The sequence below is a fragment of the Primulina eburnea genome, chromosome 6, assembly GCF_022965805.1.
Source record: "Primulina eburnea isolate SZY01 chromosome 6, ASM2296580v1, whole genome shotgun sequence".
In the NCBI taxonomy this organism is placed as follows: domain Eukaryota; kingdom Viridiplantae; phylum Streptophyta; class Magnoliopsida; order Lamiales; family Gesneriaceae; genus Primulina; species Primulina eburnea.
Window position 1 is genome coordinate 36385025 of NC_133106.1, and position 22295 is coordinate 36407319.

At 35.6% G+C, this 22295-nt stretch overlaps 4 protein-coding genes across 7 annotated transcripts; 3 read left to right on the forward strand and 1 right to left on the reverse strand.

Moving 5' to 3' along the window:
* Nucleotides 1–317: 317 nt before the first annotated feature.
* LOC140833584 (9-cis-epoxycarotenoid dioxygenase NCED2, chloroplastic-like) lies at nucleotides 318–2525 on the forward strand. The gene has a single exon (XM_073197918.1). It carries the CDS (start codon nucleotides 407–409, stop codon nucleotides 2219–2221), a length of 1815 nt encoding a protein of 604 aa, XP_073054019.1. The 5' UTR covers nucleotides 318–406; the 3' UTR covers nucleotides 2222–2525.
* A 7481-nt stretch (nucleotides 2526–10006) lies between these two features.
* LOC140834862 (glycolate oxidase 1-like) lies at nucleotides 10007–14604 on the reverse strand. 4 transcript variants are annotated; one of them, XM_073200034.1, is made up of 12 exons: nucleotides 14538–14604; nucleotides 13188–13361; nucleotides 12906–13030; nucleotides 12385–12431; nucleotides 12183–12260; nucleotides 11849–11973; nucleotides 11608–11674; nucleotides 11450–11512; nucleotides 11296–11365; nucleotides 11100–11200; nucleotides 10641–10745; nucleotides 10007–10380 (listed from the first exon to the last, which is right to left on the reverse strand). In XM_073200034.1, exons 2-12 carry the CDS (start codon nucleotides 13322–13324, stop codon nucleotides 10195–10197), a joined length of 1104 nt encoding a protein of 367 aa, XP_073056135.1. In that variant the 5' UTR covers nucleotides 13325–13361; nucleotides 14538–14604; the 3' UTR covers nucleotides 10007–10194. The 4 variants fall into 4 exon arrangements, with proteins under 4 accessions (XP_073056135.1, XP_073056136.1, XP_073056137.1 ...); XM_073200035.1 differs by lacking the exon at nucleotides 14538–14604 and adding an exon at nucleotides 14014–14230; XM_073200036.1 differs by lacking the exon at nucleotides 14538–14604 and adding an exon at nucleotides 13769–13956.
* Nucleotides 14605–15656: 1052 nt separating this feature from the next.
* Nucleotides 15657–17508, forward strand: LOC140834863 (F-box protein At5g46170-like). Its single transcript, XM_073200038.1, has one exon. It carries the CDS (start codon nucleotides 15901–15903, stop codon nucleotides 17065–17067), a length of 1167 nt encoding a protein of 388 aa, XP_073056139.1. The 5' UTR covers nucleotides 15657–15900; the 3' UTR covers nucleotides 17068–17508.
* Nucleotides 17509–18966: 1458 nt separating this feature from the next.
* On the forward strand, nucleotides 18967–21631 carry LOC140834864 (uncharacterized). Its single transcript, XM_073200039.1, has 3 exons — nucleotides 18967–19659; nucleotides 19963–20260; nucleotides 20985–21631. Exons 1-3 carry the CDS (start codon nucleotides 19021–19023, stop codon nucleotides 20993–20995), a joined length of 948 nt encoding a protein of 315 aa, XP_073056140.1. The 5' UTR covers nucleotides 18967–19020; the 3' UTR covers nucleotides 20996–21631.
* Nucleotides 21632–22295: the final 664 nt, after the last annotated feature.

Genomic DNA, 22295 nt, shown 5'->3' on the forward strand with positions numbered 1-22295 from the left:
GGCATGAAAGTCATGTGGTCAATTTTAGTGGAAATTATAGTTAGAGACTTGTGTCATTGTTACGTTGTGTAGGGAACACCATACAATTAAAGAAATGGTATGGCATAGCCCATAGGGGGGCCGTCGATCCATTTTACGTGCGGAGTTCAATTGTAAGGCTAATATTTGACAATTGACGTTTCATTAATGGCATTTTCTCGTTTCATGTTTGGTTCACGTCGCTAATTCCAAAAATATGAAAATAATACTATACTGATCTATTTAAACCCCTCATTCTTCATCCCTCTTTCTTCCCCTCACTCCCCTTTGGCATCTTAATAACAAAGCCATTTCAACTTTTCTTTTCCACACCAATTTTTGTCCCATTTCACACTTGACATAATTAACGCATACACAAATCAAACATATGGCTTCATCTCCTCCTATATTAGACACAAATTCAAGTTGTTGGGCAGGATGCAAAGTTTCTTGCCCATGGTTCTCGTTTGTCGAGGGGGGATTTCGATCAAACTCTGTCTCGATGACGAATGAGCATTCGAAAAGAAATAGCATCAACTGTGTTTTGCATTTACCTTCAATTTCCGCTTTACCCAAGCTTCCCTTTGAATCATCCACAACACTTGGAACAGATATGCCACCCGAGAGATCTGATTCTCCGGCGCCACCGCCTCAGTGGAACATACTAAAAAAGGTGGCAGCCCAAACCTTGGACGCGGTGGAGGGTCTATTGGTTTCACACGAGCGCCAACACCCACTCCCCAAGACTGCTGACCCACGAGTCCAGATTTCCGGAAACTTCGCACCGGTTCCAGAGCAACCGGTGCAGAATAACCTTCAGGTGACGGGTAAAATTCCCTCCTGCATTAACGGCGTTTACTTGCGTAACGGCGCCAACCCTTTACACGACCCAGTAGCGGGCCACCACTTATTCGATGGTGACGGCATGATCCACGCCGTGACCATCGATGGAGGCAAGTCCGTCAGCTACGCTTGCCGGTACACGGAGACGCAAAGGCTGACTCAGGAACGTAAATTGGTCAGGCCCGTTTTTCCTAAAGCCATTGGCGAGCTCCATGGGCATTCGGGCATAGCCAGGTTGATGCTCTTCTACGCCCGAGGCTTATTCGGGATACTGGACCACAGCCAAGGCACAGGGGTGGCAAACGCCGGGTTAGTATACTTCAATCAAAGGCTACTAGCCATGTCTGAAGACGATCTTCCCTATCAAGTTCGAGTCACCCCATCAGGCGATCTCGAAACAGTTGCGAGGTATGATTTCTCCGGGGAATTGAAAAGTAACATGATTGCCCATCCAAAGATTGATCCAGTGTCTGGGGAGCTATTTACTTTGAGCTACAATATTCTTCAAAAGCCTTATCTTAAATTCTTCAAATTCTCCAATGAGGGCATCAAATCACCCGATGTCGAAATACCACTTGATGTTCCAACAATGATACACGATTTCGCCATAACAGAGAATTTCGTGGTGATCCCTGATCAGCAAGTGGTTTTCAAGCTTCAAGAGATGATTAAAGGAGGCTCCCCTGTGATATACGACAGGAATAAGATTTCCAGGTTTGGAATTTTGTCCAAAAATGCTAAAAATGCGGATGATATCATATGGACCGAGTGTCCCGAAACCTTTTGTTTTCACTTATGGAATGCTTGGGAGGAGCCGGAGACTGATGAGATCGTGGTGATCGGGTCATGCATGACTCCACCCGACTCCATTTTTAACGAATGCGACGAAAAGTTGAAAATCATTTTATCTGAAATCCGACTGAATCTGAAAACCGGCGAGTCCAAAAAGCGGGCAATCATCAACTCCTCGGAGCAAATCAATCTAGAAGCCGGAATGGTTAACCGGAACCGTCTCGGTCGGAAAACCAGGCACGCTTATCTTGCTATTGCGGAGCCCTGGCCCAAGGTCTCAGGCTTCGCAAAAGTGGACCTCTACACCGGAAAAGTTGAAAAATCCATCTACGGCGATTGTAAATACGGAGGCGAGCCGTTTTTCGTCCCAAATGACACAAATTCAGAAAGAGAAGATGATGGTTATATTCTCACATTCGTACACGACGAAAATGCGTGGGAATCAGAGCTGCAGATCATAAATGCCATGACGTTAGAATTGGAAGCCTGCGTCAAGCTTCCATCTACTGTCCCGTACGGATTTCACGGGACCTTCGTGAGCTCAAAAGACTTGGAAAATCAAGCATAAATGACGCTGCGACACCTTGCAGTAGTATGATGTACTGGAAGAATTAAGTGTATATATATGCATAGCATAGCAGTTCGTATGTATATACGTGCAGTCGACGGCAGTGCCAGAGGGATTGGTAGATTTAGAGCAGCGTCCCCGGATTTCTCTGCTAGTCTTTGATTATGATTTTGGCAGTTGTTTTGTTAGGATAAATTTTGGTTTTACACTATCTTTTTCCGCTGCCAGGCTTGTAGCTTTCTGCTGTAGGTAATATTGGAACTCAGCTGGTTTCTGTTTCTTTTGTTCCATGCTTATTTTCGATTCCCCAATGCAAATTTTTTTTTTTGCTCAAGTCTTCTTGTCAAAGCATTATTTGCAGGAAAAAACTTGTGTGAGACGGTCTTACGAGTCTTATTTGTGAGACGGATCTCTTATTTGGGTCATCACATACAAAAGTATCACTTTTTATGCTAAGAGTATTATTTTTTATTGTGAATATGGGTAGGGTTGACCCGTCTCACGGATTATGACCCTGTGAGACGGTCTCACATGAGACTCACTCTTATTTGCAACTACGTTTATAAATTTGAATGCAATAATTAAAGATGGGAAAGGATAATTTAGAATTTCGTTTGGATATTTAAAAAGGTATTTTTGGTTCATTAATTTATCTATCTAATCGTATTTATGATCTTAGTCCATTGATTTATATTTTTTTATTATCAATTTGCTATTTATATCATTTTTTTTGTTTTTCAATGAAACTCTGATTTGACCTATGAATCTATGTAATTTTTGCAACACATCGTTATTTTTAAATGTTTTAAATCATTAATTTCTAGTGTCTTGTCAGTATTACCATGAAAAATTGTTAAAGTTAAAATATTTGGACAAGATTTTACGTAGTTTTTGACTGTGTTCCGAGTTTAATAAGGATGTTTAGTTGGTTAAAGTTATTTTTAATAGTAGTGTCATATATATATATATATATATATATATATATATATATATATATATATATATATATATATATATACTCAGCAAGTGAACCAAAAATTCTACAATAGTTGTTAACAAAGCATACGTATGACTATATATCCTTAATTACAAATTAAAAGTAATCAAGTACGTAGTCTATTGATCAATCGTCACTGATTACTTAATATATATATATATATATATATATATATATATATATATATATACATACACATATATATACATATATATATATGTATGTATATATGTATGTATGTATGGTGGGGTTGAGGTGTATTTATTGAAAAAGATACACACTTTTTAGCGTACGTGTTAAATGTCAAAACAGAAAAAATCTTTAATTTGTGAGCATCCTTAGCTTTTCCTTGGAATATTTAAGTGTGCTCTCGTAAATTCCATTGTGATCCATGGACGGTTGTACTCGTGCACGTCCATGCATACATATATATATATATATATATATATATATATGTATGTATATATATATGTATATATATGTAATTGACCCAGTGTGATGCCAGCGCCCACCGTTCCACCGCCTTGCTCCTCCACCACTTGGAGGGGGAAAGGTATATATTAATGTTGTCTTGGAAAGTTTCTACGTCATCTTTTGACTCAGACAGAACAATCAAACTAAAGTAAGACCAGTCTCGAATTGATCTCAAGAAGTCAAGAAGAGACCTATAAATTGAAAAATACTCAATTTATTTTGATGGCAAATTGGTAAATAAATTGAAAAATATTACATTAAAATTTGATGACAAATGTGTAAATATTTGGTGGCAATTCTGTAAATAGTTTGAAAAATATTTGAATTAAATTTAATGATAAAATGGTAATTAGTGAAATGTAATGTCCATGTGTCAACACAATGGCAAAGCTTAGTAGAATTTCAATTGAATCCACGTGAATGTGGATTAATATTAGTATAATAATAATAATAATAATATAATAAGAATAAGAATAAGAATAGAGAGAAACGAGAAGAACAAATAATGAAAAGAGAGAAATTCAAGTTCTAACCCTCAAAATTATATTGAAATGTTGTCCAAACTCAGAATAAATTATATATTCGGAATGCTCGCGTCGAGAGCTTTTTTTTGAGGTAAGTTTCTTCTAATTTCAGCATCTTTAATTATTGAAGTGCTGTAATAACATGTATTTGAAGTCGAGATCCATATATGCTATAGAATAATCGACAAGAAACTCATATTCGAAGTCGGAATTGAATTATGTTATGATTTGAATTTGATATGAATTTTTGAAATTTCAAAATATATTTGAAACTTATATTATTGATTTTGAATTATGTTATTGATTGAAATGAATATGTTATTGATGTAGATAGATTATTATACTGAAATCTAAAGCTACAGTGGACTGGAAACGAAGAATTAAGGTATGTTGCGACCGTGTAACATACGACATGTATCTCTATTGTATGATATATGTTTGATTGATTGGATGGAGATGACATGTCTATATGCTTTATTTATTGATTTGATGTGACATACATGACATACATGTTGAGCTATGATCCTTGGATACCTTGATATGCAATGCATGTATGTCGTGGAGGTATTAGGTCAAATACCCATCCAGTGGCACATGTCATATCTGTGGTATATATTGTGGTTGCTTCAGACTGAGCTTTGCTCACCCCAGAGGGGGTTGTTGTCTTTGTATGTTGATAATGACAGGTACTCCAGGATATCAGGAGACCGGATATGGTACTTCTGAAGGGAGTTATATCTGAGTTGATTTGAGGTTTCGTGGTCTTTCCCAGTATATATGTATATGTATCTATATACCGGGGCATGTCCCGAACATATGATTTGTTTATATATGGTTGGTTTGTTTATGTGTGGGCATATTTTATGATATGGGATGAAAAACTATTTTTAGTATTCAATTAAGATATTTTGGGCTCATCGTAATGAAAATTTAAACTCGTTTTTTGCTGTAATTAACTAACCCTAATCAGATTGTGATGTAATAACGATTAGGAGTTAAGAACTCCGCACATTGTTTCCTGACATGAGGTTTTCAAGGCCATCTTGTTTTTTGCATAAAAAAGTCACAAGGACGAGACAATCCTCCGATGAACCAACTATTTAAACATTCGGCTGCTGATTCCACATATCATATCACGTTCCGAAACCGAGACGTGCCATTGGCGTTTGTTTAACAATTTAAAATCATATAACATTGAGCCACGTAGTAAATCAAATAATCAAAAGCCAGTCTATTACATAAATCAATAATCGTCATTACAATGTGATTGAAACGAAATACGGAAGTGTAAAATACGATAATCTAACTAAAGATAGAATAACAAGACCGGTCTTGAATCGGATCACCATCCCCAAAGTATTCTTGTTCTTTATCTTCGATTTGTTTCTCGTTCTTATTTGGGATGAGAATGTAAGGGGTGAGTATTTAGAAAATACTCTGTAAATGGGGGTCGACCAGACTTAACGAATATCAAGGTGATAATTATACGAATATATTATCATAATTTCAAAAAGTAAGCATGTTGAATCGAATATTAACAAAGTACAAACATAACACTGAAAATCATCTCATTTTCATGGTTTACTGATCAGTCCCCTATATGTTACTCTTCTAAGAGACGATGTCAAATGAACGGTTATTATATGTCACCGCATCAGGGTCAAAACATATAAAATATCAGAATTTCCTTGTCATTTCTAATTCGAGTCATTACAGTGCATTTCAAAGATTTCAAACATATTTTCGAGTGATACAACTAATATCAAACAACACATTGTCCAAAGGTTTTCATAACAAATATGAACGAATATATAATGTCGATCGAATTTCAAGAAAACTTACATAGTGTATCTTTAAACAATTGTGGACATATTTACGAAAAACAAGTATGTTGATATATATATCGAGTAGTACACTTACGAAAAACAACTAGATGTATTGATGCACTCAATCATATGAGTCATTTAAAACACTTAATTTTTTTATAGGAAAATTATATTAATAAGAGAGTACAAGAGGTACTCCAGCCCTTTCGTCCAATTTCACAAACTCAATTTAGCATAAAAACAGAACAAAGCCCCACACGATTATGAGAAAAAAAAAATCTCAACCAAATTGAATAAAAAAACAACCAAAACAAAGGTTCAAGCTCGACACAACTAGCTCAATGATGAAATTTGGATTTAATACTCAATCATTGAATGAGAAGTTTCCTCCAATTGAATTTGCTAGCATCCAAGAGTACGATCTGACTTGAATTTCTTGGAATGATTTTTCAAAGATTGGTTCCAAAGGATTGGAAAATAATGGAGCTCAGCAAGTTCCAAAGATTGGAAGATAATACCTTCTCTTAGATTCCAAATACTCTAGACCGTGTATTGCCAAATGTCACATCTGTCGCGCTCCGAGACCGAAGCGTGTTGACACCTGACGTTGTTTAACATTTATAAAATCGTAAAACAACAAATCGCATAGTAATCAAATATAAAAAACCAGTCTACTTAATAAAATAGATCATAATCGTCTGTAAATCGAATGAGATCCTAAAAGACGAATGTAGAAACATACAACTTGAAATATAATATGATGACATAGTTATAAAGATTGTCTAGATTGAGTGGGTGTGAAGACCTTGAATTCCACATGGCTTAGTGGTTAATTAAACATGAATTAGTGACATGAAAACATGGTTTAGTGGTTGAATGATCATGGAGTAGTGGCTTGAGACATGTGATCATGAAGTATTGGTTTGAGACATAGAATCATGGAGTAGTGGTTTGAGACATAGGATCATGGAGTATTGGTTTGAGACATGAGATCATGGAGTAGTTGGGTGCCTTACCAATTGTCTATAAAAGGGCACCAATTGAACACATAAATCACTCAAAGTTTCCATCAGTTTTCAAGTGCATAAATTCTGCCCAAATCCAGAAAGTTTTTCTCGTTGTTTTAACATCAAAATTTGATCCTCACCGTTCAGAATACACCTACACGTGTTGTGAGCAACATATTAAAATTCAGATCGATCCAACGGTTCAACTATGCGCAAACATCTTTTTCAAAGTGAATGGTTTTTTGTGTCAAACTCCAAATTGTTCATTTCAAGATTTTCGGAACAAATTCTCAAGTAAGTAGGTTTTTGCTATTATTATATAAAACTGCACATTTATGTTTATTTTAAGTGGCACTTGAAATTTATATTCTTTTAATAAATATGGTCCATTTATTTAATTATTTTTAAGTGGACTTTTGAATATATGTTATTATATAAAAGATTTGGCACACTTATTTTTTTTTAAGTGAGCCTGATATATTTCGGAAATAAATTAAATATGACTTTGAAAATTCGATCGGCATGATATATTTGTTTCCATTTGGTATGAAATCCTCTGAATTATTCGTTGTTTGATATCAGTTATAATATTTGAAATCATGTTGAGTATTTGAAATGCACTGTAATGATTTGATTTAGAAATGGTAAGGAAATTCCGAACTTTGATATGCTTTGTTTAGGCCCTGATGCGGTGGGTTATAATAACTTTTTCTTTGGCCTCGCCTCTTAGAAGAGTAACATATAAGGGACTGATCAGTACAACCATAGAAAATGAGATGATTTTCAGTGCTATATTCGTATTTGTGTTAATATTTGATTCAACATGCTTAATATTGAAATTTCAATAATTTATTCGTATGTATATCCTCGACACTTGTTATGCATGATCGGCCCCTATTTACTGAGTATTTTCTAAAATACTTGCTCCTCACATTCCCACCCAGATAAAAACGAGGAACAAATCGAGGATGAAGAGCAAGATTACTTTTGGGAATGGTGATGAAGTAAATCTAATTCGAGACCAGTCGAATTTCTTCTGTCTTTTAATTTTATCATCATGTATTTCGCTTCCGCATTTTATTTCTATCGCATGGTAAAGACGATTACTTGTTATGAAAAAGACTAATTATTGTGATTTACTACAAGGCTTGTTGTTTTGCAATTATGTGATTGTGAGACAACGTCGGTGTCAATTAATCCCGGTCTTGGGACGTGACAACGGGGCTTCATCACCATCCTCAAACGTGCTCCTGATTTTCTTCTTCGACTTGCTTCAAGCAAACATTGAATGTTGGAAGGAATTCCTTTAGCCCAAATGAATTTGCAAAGATTTAGCTGTACATTTATTTGTGTGGCTTCGATTACTTTAAACAATTTTGTATGCTGAACTTGTTGAGAAGATCACCATGACTTTCCGGTCGCCATCTCCGAGAGTCCACCTTGTTTTCATCAAGTTGAACACTGGCAAGAAAATTTGTTAGTTCCAAGAAATTTCCCAATCAAACATATCCGTAAGTATTCTTCTTCAACTATCTTTTCAATTTCTTTTTCTTCTTTTTGTTAAATTTATTGCAAAACGACATACGAGGATTCGGCACAGAATTTAAATTTTCGAGTTTTACGCAAGCAAGAACATATGCACGTGAAATTCACGTGGGCCAAAATATCAATGGGTTTTGGAACACAAACTAGAGTCCAAAAAAATAGGACAATATTTATTATTTTATACAAAGGATATTGATTGTGCTATGTATTATTTATTGAGTCGAAAAGATATATCTATCTGTATATCTCGACTAATAAAAAAAATATAGAACGAGAATTATCATAATTTTAGAGCAGTAAAAAGGATCAAACTTAATTGTATGTCTAGATTTATCTATTAAATATGGAAAAAAATTTACAATATTAAAATTTTAAATCTCGTACTTCAATTATTAACTGTGAGAATTGAATCAGTCTCGAATATTGCTTGAAAAGTGATTTTTTTAGACATTATTATGTATAAGATGACGAAATTTCACTTTTCAAAAATATCACACAACATATACTAATATAAATATTTATGAATTTTAATATGTTTAATATTTCGTCACATGTTTGATGTATTTAATGGTTTCCGGAAAAAAATTTTATCAACACTAAAACAAATCCAAGTTAATATATGAAAACAAAACTTTATTTTAATAAGTTGCGAAATTAAAACTTTAAACATATCAATTTATCGGACTAACAACCACATCCTCCTTTTTTTTGCAACTGCATGCAATACATTTCTCAAATTTGTGTATGAAAATACATTTGTTATCTATACTATATTATTAAGTGTGAGACTCTTAGATTAACTATTTTTTAGGACATCAAAATATTTAATTTCATAATTATCCGTCTTATTTTACTAAAAACATTCTCAAGTCATTCCATATTTTACATAGAAAAAAAATCTAAATAAAACTTCCTTTTAACTCTTCTAAATAGAAAATAATTTCATGTTAATGATTTAGTATTATTTGGTCACATTAAAAATAATAATAACACATGCAACATGTGTGTATCTTTTGCTAGTATTTTAATAATCAAGAGCATCTAACATTATTTCATGGCCTGAATTAATGTAAAACTGCATGATAATTTATTTGTTATTTCTCAATTAAAAAGAATGATTTCTTGAATGCTATGAATCATTTGAATGTCGGAAATAAATGGAGCCAGATCGGGGAATTCCATGTTTCTTGATTCTTCGACAATATACACTCTATAATCTAAATTCGTTTCTTGATTTTTGTTCATTTCTTGGTTACAAGCCTATAGCATTAATCCTAGCCAGAAATATTTCAAATGCTTGATATAGCCCACATTTCAAATATACAGCCTATATATATATATATATATATATATATATATATATATATATATATATATATATATATATATATATATATATATATATATATATATCATTTCTTGGTTACAAGCCTATTGCATTAATCCTAGCAAACTCAAAGCCGGTCCAAACCGCACTTGAATACCGCGAACCATTAAATGACGAATAAATGATTTATAACAAAGATGGAATTATTAATCAGCAAACTGGTATTTTTAATAATGACTGGTACGGTACGTACTTCCACCACAAACTCAGACTTCACAATCTAGAGGTAACACGAGGCGGGTCACCTGGCACCTGAATATGAGAACGGGTGATCTCCTTGATCGAGCGACAACCACATAATGCCATGGTAAGCTCGAACTCATCGCGCAGCATCTGAAGAACTTTTCGTACACCTGCCTCCCCATCAACTGCTAATGAGAAAACAACTGGCCTTCCAATCTGTAGTATCCATTGCCGACGGGAAAAAAAAGTTCGTTAGCTTATTGTAAGACTCAACGACAATGGTTGTTAACTTTAAATAATATTGGATTTAATGCGGATTCCATGTAAATTTATTCTGGTCATGTATATGTAGTATGTACAACACGAAGTTTTAAGTTCTAATCAGAAGTAGGAAGTATAAGTGAAGGAGAACTTGTGAATCAAACACTATGTTTGACGGTGTCATACGTAGAAGCCGGGTCTTCATTAATACTTACGAATACACCAGATGCTCCAAGGGCTAATGCTTTAAAGACATCTGTTCCTCGCCTAATCCCACCATCAAGAAAAACGGGAACTCTGCCCTGTGCTGCTCTTGCAACCTGCAAGTTTCCAAACTAAAATGTCTGAACCTGGATTGGCTATAAAGTATACCGGAGAAGGCTGTGTAAACAAGAAGCATTTTCTCAAGTTTGGAATCATTATATAACTTGCTAAACACTATCGTATGTTCGATTAACAACAGTTTGCATATTAAACAACTTCCAAAGGCATTGCAGAGCCAAAATTCATAATTTAAGGAGTGTTCTGTATTGTCTACAAAATACATGCATGTATTAAAAAGGTAAAGAGAAATGGAGGCAACCGCGGTTGCTAGTCTCCCCCTCCCTTGAGCCACTGTCCTAGAGGAACAAACTTAGTAGGGAATTGCAATAACCGAAACAAGTAAATATAACCTCTTCCAAGGCCATTATGGTCGCAGGAACATAATCAAGTTGTCGAGCTCCGTGATTGGATACGATGATTCCAGCTGCTCCAGCTTGTATAGCTAGGGCGGCTGAAATACATTCAAATAAGACATCAACGAGGGGCACCAATATAAGGTAAAGAAACATTGAAAAAAAATTAAATTTACCGAAGTAAAGGGCATACCATCGTCAGCAGTTAACACACCCTTCACCAGGATCGGCAAGTTAGTGATTGTCTGGAGCCACTTCACATCCTGTCGGGTTTTATCAAGAAGAAAACATAAAACTGATTTTCCTGCAATTTCGCTAGATTCATCAGGTGAAAATGATGTTCCTACCTTCCAGCTAAGAGATCGGTCGATTTGGTTGGCGACAAATGAAGCTAGTCCTGAGTCATTTGTCTAAAACAGCGACAAATAGTTGGTAGGATGGTGGGATTAAAATACAAGATCACTGAACTAAATTTATTCAATGAGAGGTATTTTAGCATATTTACCTTATCTATCGTGGCAAGATTCAATTTTTCGTAATTCTTCAGTGTCAAGTTATATGGCAAAGCGAATCTGCTTACACAAAAATAAAATATCAATGAACAGACAAAACTAACGAAGGGGAAACACAGACACATACATGTTAAATAAAATTTCTCAGTCAAACAAACGGGGAGATCAATTAACAAACCTAACATTAGAATTTGAATCTCTTCAAGAGAGGAAAATATTTAGTAAAGATGTGACCTGTTCTTAATATCAGCTTCCCTGCGCCCAAGTCTTGGAGTGTCCACAGTCAGGGCAATTGCCTTGTAACCAGCATTTTCAGCCCTTTTCACGAGATGAGTTACAATGCTTCTGTCTTTGGTAACCTAAATTTAAAGAGAAATATCTCTCATCTCTGAGGCTACGATTTTAAATAAGGATCTGTAACATGGCTAGTATTAATGGATTCCAATTGCTCATTCTGTGAGGTAGTAATTAGGTACGAGGGAGAATATTATATTATCATGGAAAATAACAAGGAGAGAATCAGCAGAATGGCCAACAAGTAGAAGTGGATGATGATTTTTGGACTTACATAAAGCTGAAAAAATCGAATTCCAGGTCCCGTGGATGCAACCTCTTCAATGCTGGAGGTGGCCCATGAGGATAACGTCTATATAGCACATCAATCATCGATCAGTAGCAACACAATAAAACGTTTCATTCAGTGTTGCAGGCAAAGACTAAGATGAAACTTTAACATTGAGAAAGAAAATAGAGGTGATGAAAATCCGAACCATGATGGTGCCCGCCGACGATGCCGCTCTTGCTGTTGCGAGCTCTCCTGCATCAAGCAACTATTTAAAAACTATTTCAAGCACTTGGGAATGCATATAAAGGATGAAATATATGTCAAAATATGCTTTTTAGATTTAAGGGTCCTAGAAAAATCTTTGAAACATGATCATATACTTTGTCGAAAACCATAAATTTAAGTTTTGCATCAATCAGCATCAGAAATGCTATAGAGAAAGTACATTATTAAGGTCGTATTTGCAAATGTTTTAAAAAAAATTGATTATGGACTTTTCCTTTACAAAATTTTGCAAATTTGTTAAAAAAAAGTTAATAATCACTTTTTTTCAAGCATTTGCAAACACTACCTAAGAAGTTGCGTGCACAAATTTTACTTTCTACATATTAACAACAAATTTACAATAACATATCATACAATCATGCGTTTGAAAATGTTTCTCATACATGATTGTTAACTCAAGATAAGTGAAAATCTGGCTACCAAGCTGTTTATACTTAATACCTTCTGGATGTGCCATTTTCTGCATAGCCGTAGGAGCAATCATTATGGGACTTGAGATTTTGAAGCCCAAGACAGATGTGTCTGTATCAATCTTGCTAACATCCACTAATATACGGGGGCAGAATCTATACAACAAATAGAGCTTTTTTTAGTTTTTGGCAACAAAGCCAGTCCAGATAAATGATATTTGCTTTATTCCTTATACTAGGAAAATTAATGAATCTCTAGAAAAAAGATAATGCATACAGCAAGCATTCTAAAGGAACTACTGAGGCACTTTACTTAATCTTAGAAAAAGCATTTCGGTTTTCTTTGAGAGTCCACTGGTCCTCGGCACCAGAGGCATAATAGTCATAAACCATTTTTGGTAATTTCTCCCTGGCAAGGGCTTCGTACTCCATAACATTTGTAATCTCCATTTGCTCGAATGTCTCCCCTACGACGCGCCAAGAAGCTCTGGATATAATTCAAAACCAGTGAATAATCATAGAGAAAAATCAGGAGACATTTTGGAATAAGGAAATACACATTCTAAGGACCCCGTACTTGTAGAACCGCTGTTAAAGATCCGTTCTTGCTCGTTAAATTGTTGTACAGGTAGAAAAACAATGCATTTTACATATTTTTCACATGAATGTAGTTGTGGGTGAGAAGATATTATCAGTTTACCATATTCCATGAACAATATTACAGTTGTTATCTACAAAAAAGAGTGCTGAAGCACCTGTTGAAATCCTATAATATATGCAAATTGAATCTAAAAGTCCTGTGACACTAACTCGATACATCACGACGAATTGTCTGAGCTTATAAGCCCCTCACCACCTGAATTCTTATATGTGAGAGGAATTACAGAATCTTACCACGCAATGATGAATTCTTATGCCATACACCATATATTCTTTCAGTAATGGACATAAAATTAAGTGCCTAAACCATTAAAATAATAGTTTATCATCAATGAAATTCATAAAATCCTTCCTAAACCGTCATTAGAAAAAAGAGCACAAACATTAATGGACTCGCCGACATGCTCATATGATGTGATAACCGACACATCTTTTTCTTAAGTAAAAGCATAGAGTGTCGGTACCTGTTCTTTTTATACATTAATGAATGATAAGCTTTCGTACAAAAATAAGCTCTTATACACACACACTGCTCTTATTTATTGCTTGTGACAACTTTGAATTACTTCAATGATTCACTGGCATAGACCCACCCTACACACTACAACTTTTCCAGCCAATATCCGTATCTTCAAAAAATCAATAACTTACTGCAGTAGACCCGCCTAATCGGCATAAAATTGATTTATGTCGAGTCTGACCTATTTAATGCCATTACCATATCATTACAATACAAAATAACAATTACAGATCAAAATCATCGCAGATTATCACTCCCCTGACAAACATGGGAAAAAAGAAAAGAAAAAACCAAGCAGACGCTGATCAATAGATCTGTAAATTCCAGCTTTCGCAAGAAACAACCAAATAAACTGCGAAGAAATTAGACTACAACTAAAGTTCATAAGTACGGATACGGAAAACTACGATAAAAGTAACTCAAAAGAATGAAGAAATCGAATAAACATAAACGATGATGAAGAGAGAAAATTTCGGTGCAAACCTCACAATGCTGATCGACCGCGGACAGAGAACTAGAATTTGCTACGCAAACACAGATCATTTCTATACTATATATTAAGGATGAGCTAATAAAGACAAAATTGTCACAATTTTTTTTTTCCAATTTTGTCTAATACCAATATTACATTTTGTTTTTTATTTTTTTTTATTTTAAAAAAAACTTTTATTTTTATTTTTTTAAAATTTCAACCATTCAAATAATACTTTAATCTTTCGATAATTTGTTAAATTTCACTTTAATCTCTTTATAATTATAAACAAAATCGTACACACACATACCTCGTATGTAAAATAACTAGTATATATAAATAATAATGACAGGCTGATGGGTAAAATTCCAAGTTGGCTGTCTACAAATAAATATTTAATCCTACTCTTTCGATGTGATCCCATTTTAGGAATAAATTTGCATTAAATTCTTACATTTATATTCAATTTTTGTCAGAATAATTATATATTTTTATTCTTGATTTATAAAAAATGTTCATGTATTCACTGAATTTCACCTATTTTTTCGGAAATAAATATATGATATTAATATGTGATATTTGAGAATAAGACGTTTCAAATCTGATATTAATATATGATTAATTGCTCAAATATATATAACAAGTATTGAAATTAATTACATATTTGTCTTTTCGGATGAAAAATCATCACAAACAAACTTAAGAGTTTTCCATCGCATTCAATCCAATACTCAAGTTAATAATTGGCTCACGAAACAGAAAAAACTCTGGAGAATATAAATGCAATATGTAAGAAATATAACCATAATCAAATTGGTTTTCGAACGAGAACACATAATATTTATCTGAGGCAAGCAAGCCCCCGTCCTGCGACTCATAGAGCTCTGCTCATTGTGATATCTTGCTTGGTCTGGATTTTGGTGGCCAGGTGTATATCCAGGACATCACCATAAACGAACAACACATCCATGCCGTGACGTATGAGTACAACGTAAATCACTTGAGAACGAAATTATTCTTTCAGAGTGCCGTGAGAAATTATGTTGGTGAGCTCTTTTTGTTTTTATTATAAAAATTTAGGGAGCAGGTTATTTATTTTAAATTAATATTTGAGGAAATTTTGTGGCTAAAATACTTAAATGGGGGAATAAAATCTTCTCTTGCACTGGGGACCTTGTATAAATTAACCCGTGGATTGTCAAGTAATCTGTACGTGCGGAGAGAGGCTACGCCCCAATTCTACTTATGTGAACGACGGCAGGAGCTAGAATCTTTCTTTCTTTATCTTCCCATCCCGTAATTCATGTGTCGATCCCGTGTTCTTGATCTTCCCCACAATTATCCACTCATTACTATTCACTGAAGCTACACGAAATGTGCTCAAGGAGATTAGATCTGGGCAGCAGACTCCACCCCGAACAGATTGATCACTTCGACCGGCTGCCGGACTCCATTCTCCTCCTTATCTTTAACAGGATCGGCGACGTCAAAGCATTGGGCCGATGCTGCGTTGTTTCCCGGCGTTTTCGCGCTCTTGTCATTCAGGTGGATGACGTCATCGTCCGCGTCGATTGCGTCATCTCGGACGACGATTCATCTTCGTCTGCCACCTCCTCATCTGTCTCGGTTTTAGACAAGTCCAGCTATCCCATTGTCTCTCTCTTCAGGCTATTCTTTTTTGGGCTCGTCAAACCCCTGCACTCGCTTATTACTCAGCTCATCGTTCCTTCCTCCGCTTCTCGAAATACTTCTCTGTCCCAAGATTTCGAATGTGACTCTGAACAAAATAACGTCACGCACCATTCCCCTAGTCAAGTCTTGAGGAATTTTAACGAAATTAAGCTCCTCAGAATTGAATTACCGAGTGGCGAGCTCGGGATTGATGAGGGTGTTCTGCTGAAGTGGAAGGCAGATTTTGGGTCCACTCTTGATAGCTGCGTCATTTTTGGAGCTTCAAACATGATTCGAACTGCCAATAATATGATTCACAATCATTCAGGTGCTTATGTTGTTTCTGAAGCCGACATTGGGAACAACAATAGAGTTGGCGAGATCGATCGTGGCAGCATTCCTGAATCTTTTTACACGAATGGGGGCTTAAAGTTGCGTGTTGTCTGGACGATAAGCTCTTTGGTTGCAGCCTCAGCAAGGCATTATCTTCTTCAGCCTATAATTGCCGAGCATGAGACATTGGAGAGCTTGTTTTTAACGGATGCTGATGGCCAAGGAGTGTTGTCTATGAATAAAGAGCAGCTGCGTGAGCTGAGGATGAAGCCTTTGTTGGCATCATCAGCATCTAAAAGGACTCTCGTTCCAGCTCTGAATATGTGGTTGTGGTATGCCCCTCGTTTGGAATTGCCCTGTGGGATGGTGTTGGAAGGTGCAACCTTGGTGGCGATTAGACCTAGTGAGCACCCGAAGAAGGAGATCTTGGGTTCAGAATTGAACTGGGTGTCCTCTGCGCTTGAGGAACCACTTGATACTGCCGCAAAAATGTTATTAAAGAGAAGGGCTTATTGTCTAGAAATGAACTCCTTTTGAGATGAGGTGTGAATAAGGCGCAGAGGAATGGACTAATTTGCATATCCTTGCGCGAGTGGCTTATTGATTACGAGCTTTGGAATAAACTAATTTGGATTCTCGGTGAAATTTGGGGGATGGGAGAATATAATGTTTTCTGTCATTGTTATCTCTCTCCTTTTTTCCTAGGCATCGAAATTGGGTATGTTTTATGCAGTCACGTGTTTCATGAGGTTCTGGTGTACCTCAATTATGCTCTCGCGCATCTGAATGGTGAACTCAGTTCCTTTTTACTGTGAAGATAGAGAGTGATGACACGAAATCACCGGTTATTGGAGTACTCACTGTCCACTGATTGATAAATGCGAATGTTATGACAAGTTTAGCTTTGGGTGTGCCTCAAATATGTGTCCTGATTTTATCATGACAAGTTTAGTTTAAATGCTATATTTTGGGTTTCTCTAAAATATTATTATCTTATCAAACTAAGCATGAATTTACTATATTATCTTTTACAAACAAATATTTTTTCGTCTTATCTATTATCTACTACTATTTCAATTTAAAAAATTGATTCAATCATTTCAACTTCAAAATTGATAAATTTTATTTTAATTTTTTTGTTTTTTTTATGGATCATGGGCATTGCGTGTGTCACAAATCGCTAGTTTATATATGGTTGATAAATTTAGAAATATTTGTATTATTTATAATAGTTTATGGAGTAGATTTCTTGTGATATAGTCTCACATATCTATATTCGTGAGACGAATCGACCAAATCCTTACCCACCGTACAAAGTAATACTTTTAACATAAATAATAATAATTTTTCATTAGTTTGGTCAGACCAGATACATGTCTCAAAAAATTGATATATGAGATGGTCTCATAAGAGTTTTTACGTTGTTTATGTACAATTGATTAATTTTGAAATATTTATAATGATTTATGTATAGTTGATGAATTTTGAAATATGTATACGTTTAAACCAGTTTTCAAGACCGGGGGTATCTAACATCTCTCCTAAAAACAAATTTTATTTTATTCAAATGAATAGAACATGGTCATAGGAGGTGGATGCCAATGCTTTATGTAGAAAAATCTCAAATGTGAACTTACAATCTGTTCATTTATATATCTATCTATCTATCCGCGTGACTTTTATTTTTTCCACTTCACATATGAGCTTTATTTTCTCTACGGTCTCAACCATAAGTTTGATTACGTAGTATTCATTTGAGGTAGGCGATAGAAAAGTTTCTACTTTGAGAATTGAGCATAATTAAGATATGATGAGTTCTTTTGTTGCCATATATGCATATATTGCATGTATATGGCTGTTCATGGGTTGAGATTTCCCATCCGATCAAATTGGTGGGCCAGAAAGTGCTGCCCCATTTTACATCTCTGTGAATATAATTCTACGTTGTTATTGTCACGTTGTAATCTCCCATCCAAATAGTAACACAGACTGCAATAAAATGTCGAAACAACCATTGCCAACTTCTGCTAATTGAATTCCCCACGCATCAACAGTGAAATCTGCTCTGGTTTTCTAGTACGGCCATTTCTGGAATTATACATACTTGATTAGCTAATTTAGCTTCGCCTCATCATGTATAATTTTATTTTGTGAATAATTAAAGATATATTTCATGCTAATGCAATATGTAAGAATGTGTTGTTTCTTTAGTTCTATCACACTCCATGGAGATATTTGAAAACATAAGTAAAAATAAAGCTAAACGATAATATTGTGATCGATCCAAGTGCCCAAATGACGCCGTTGTATTATTTCAAAACATTTTAATTGACTCGAGAGATAATTTCATAAGAATTTTATAACTCATAAAACTAAATATATATATAGGTTAGGTTTTGCTGTAAATATTATTATTTATGATATGATTGCATAAAATATGTCTTATTTTCCTAAACGCAGACTTGGAGGGTTTGAGCAAAAGGTTTAAGGATGAGTTTGGTGGCGGGATCATACGAGCGTTTCATATGGGGCTACAGCCTGAAGAAATCCCCCTCCTCCTTCACCCTAACCCCGCTCTTCTCCTTCCCTTCCCATCTCTCCACCATCAAGTCCGTCGACGTTTCGGGCTCCGCCGCTGTCTCTGGCGGCAACGATGATACCATCAAAATCTACGACCTCTCCACCTCCTCCGAGATCGGTTCCCTTCACCACTCCTCCGCGGTTTCCTGCCTTTCGTTCTACACCCATCCTTCCCTCTCATTCCCCAGGAATCTCGTCTCCGCAGATGCCGACGGCTTTGTCTCAATCTACGACGCTGATCCCTTTATTCACCTCAAAACCGTGAAAGTTCACAAGAAGGGTGTCAATTCTCTTTCCATCCACCCCTCGGGGAAGCTGGCGTTGACGGTAGGCCATGACGATTGCTTGGCCATGGTCAATTTGGTTCGAGGGAGGCGGAGCTTTTACTGCAGGCTGAACAAAGTCTCCTCCATCGTACAATTTGATAGAACTGGAGACAAATTCTTCATGGTGGTCGATGAGAAAATCACGGTCCACGAATCAGAGGAAGCAAAGTTAGTTTCTGAGTTGGATAATGGAAAGAAAGTCCTCTGTGCTGCCCCTGGCGCCGTATGTCTGTCTCTCACTTTTACCTTGTGTGTGGTTTAACCGAGGAAAATGAAAAATGATAGCATAAATATGATAATGATTAATTAATACGATATTAAAAACTATGGAAATTGCTTAGTTTACTGAAAGAAAGAGAAGGGATGGGTTGCAACAATTAATAGATGTTTCTGGTAGCTATGTTTGTGCTATTTATTTACTTTGTTCAAATTCCATATCATGATTGTAATTTTTGGGTGTACATTTGATAATTGTCCTTTATTCAGTGGTGATTGAATTTGTTTTGCTTTCCTTTATTTTTACCAGAATGGGATTTTGTTTACGGGTGGAGAAGATAGGGGCATAAAGGCATGGGATGCAGGCAGTGGGAAAGTGGCTTACAGCATCGATGGTGCCCACACGGCTCGTGTGAAAGGCATTGTTGTGTTATCAAAGAATGGTGATGATTCTGGAGAGGATGATCCGATTATAGTGGCCTCTGCATCATCAGATGGAGTTATACGAATATGGGATGTGCGGATGATTAATGAAGGGAAGTCACTTCCTGTAGCTGAGGCCAATACCAAGTCCAGGCTCACTTGCCTTGCTGGATCGTCCATCAAATGTGAGTCTGGATGTTGTTGAATGATTTGATTTCAGAATTTTGACGTTGATGCTAGATTGTGTGGATACTGGAGTTGCACTGCCCTATCACTGTGTCAATCTTACATTATTCGGGTGGATAATCTATGCCTGATTTTTGCTCTATTCTACCTTCTAGGCCTGTGGGTTTATGAATCATGATATTCAATTGTTTTTAGGTCCAATATAAAACACTTGAGTCTAAATTTGGAGATCAAAATGATCATAACATCGGGAGAGACTAATAATTTAAGATTGTGAACTATGAAGCCATAATTAAATTGGTCAGCTGATCTTTGTTTCAGATTTTAGTTGAGAAATGGCTTTCTCAGGTTAAGTCACAATTGGCCTTGTGTGCGTAGCTTGCTGCAGACTTCCCCTATCGCCGGAAGCTTGGATTCATGGAAGAATTTCCCTTAAAAGTTGTTCGATATTCTTTCTGACCTATTTATTCAACTCATAACCGACATCACCTGACTTGCCTGTCTTTACTTGAATTGCTGGTATTTAAAGTCGTATATTAAACCTAGCTGTGGAAATTGCTAGCAAAATTTAGGTCGTGGCTTGTAATTTGGTTTGGACTTGTCGTGGAGCTTTGGAGAATAAGGTTACTGCTGATTTAGCATCATGTGTGATTCACATCATTACTCTAGTCGGTTGGTGTCTGTTAAGCCGTGATTGTAATTATGTTATTTTCCTTCTTTCAGCCTTCAGATGATCACAATTCCAGGCATCTGGATAAAACGAAGTTGAGCTACCAAGGAGTCTCAGAATTTTGAAGACATTCCCCAACTCGAATCCAGCTTTCATGGAATTTGAAGTCAACTTATAAATGGCAAATCCGTTTTTGAATTGTGTGAAGTTCTGTGTTCAAGCTTTCGAGAAGATAAATTTTAATTTACATTTATATCGTGGCATTTAAATTGTATCTATCCATTTCTTCTAAAATATTCCTTCACAAACGCGCGAGTATTCCATTTTCTATTTCTTGAAAACTACATTCTACGATTATATTTTCTATTCTACTCTGAATTTGTGCGCCTTGATCAAAGTTTTCTAAAAATAAATTCTGCTTGATGAAAAATCTATTTTGTTGTATTCTGCTAAACACTAAACAGAAAAGAATTTGAGGGTTCGAGGTCAACTGAGTAGGCCGGAGAGGTGAAAGGGAGGAAGCCTGGAAAGTGGCCATTTCAGCAGTGGTCTCTAAGTTTCTGGCAAGGACAGCTGAATATACTCTGAGAATGTGAAATTTGCGTTGAGAAAACTTGCTTATAAATTTGAATATTTTTCGACGATACACTCCCATATTAAATTTCCGGGCTTAAATCAAAGGAGATGCGATTCATTTTAATTTTAAACATAAACTTGGGAACCACAAAGCTGGTCCCGTCCTCATAACATTATTCGAACGCATGTTGGTTGAAATGGTAGAATTAGTGACGAATGATTGGATAGAGCGAGAATTAATGTCATTTAACCACACGCACAATGCCATTGACGTCGAAGGCTACCGACGACGCAATCGGTAGAGGTGTAAGTGAGTCAAGTTATTTTTGAGACAAGCTATATTTGTGAGTAGCTCATGAACAATTCGGTCAAAACTCGATTGGAGCTCGAGTCGTGTTCGATTAGCTCGAATATTTTTTTGAGTCAAGTTTCTATTATTTATGCTCGAGCAGCTACTATTAATGTGTGTGTATATATATATATATATATATATATATATATATATATATATATATATAATTATTTAGAAGAATAAAAAATAAAGAATATTTTTGTATGTATATATATCCAAACTCAAGCTCAATATTTAAAAGCAAGAATTCAGAGTAGTGAGCTCGAGTAACTCGATATATACACGAGTCGAGCTGAAACTCGATATAGACAGAAAATAAACCAATTTGAGTTCGAGCAGTGTGATACTCGAGCTCGACTCTACTCTTTATACCCTGATAAGCAAAGGACATGAACACCCTTATCAGTTTTTCTCGACATTCTTCTTTTATTATTTA

Bases quoted from the DNA above. Each gene is read 5' to 3' on its own strand.
- LOC140833584 (XM_073197918.1), top strand. From the start codon at position 407: ATGGCTTCATCTCCTCCTATATTAGACACAAATTCAAGTTGTTGGGCA.
- LOC140834862 (XM_073200034.1), bottom strand. From the start codon at position 13,324: ATGGAGATTACAAATGTTATGGAGTACGAAGCCCTTGCCAGGGAGAAA. The intron at 12,432-12,905 runs GTATTAAGTATA...TGCTTGATGCAG, and splicing joins GAAAATGGCACATCCAGAAG to GAGAGCTCGCAACAGCAAGA. The intron at 11,675-11,848 runs GTCACATCTTTA...TTGTGTAAGCAG, and splicing joins GAAGCTGATATTAAGAACAG to ATTCGCTTTGCCATATAACT.
- LOC140834863 (XM_073200038.1), top strand. From the start codon at position 15,901: ATGTGCTCAAGGAGATTAGATCTGGGCAGCAGACTCCACCCCGAACAG.
- LOC140834864 (XM_073200039.1), top strand. From the start codon at position 19,021: ATGAGTTTGGTGGCGGGATCATACGAGCGTTTCATATGGGGCTACAGC. The intron at 19,660-19,962 runs GTATGTCTGTCT...TATTTTTACCAG, and splicing joins TCTGTGCTGCCCCTGGCGCC to AATGGGATTTTGTTTACGGG.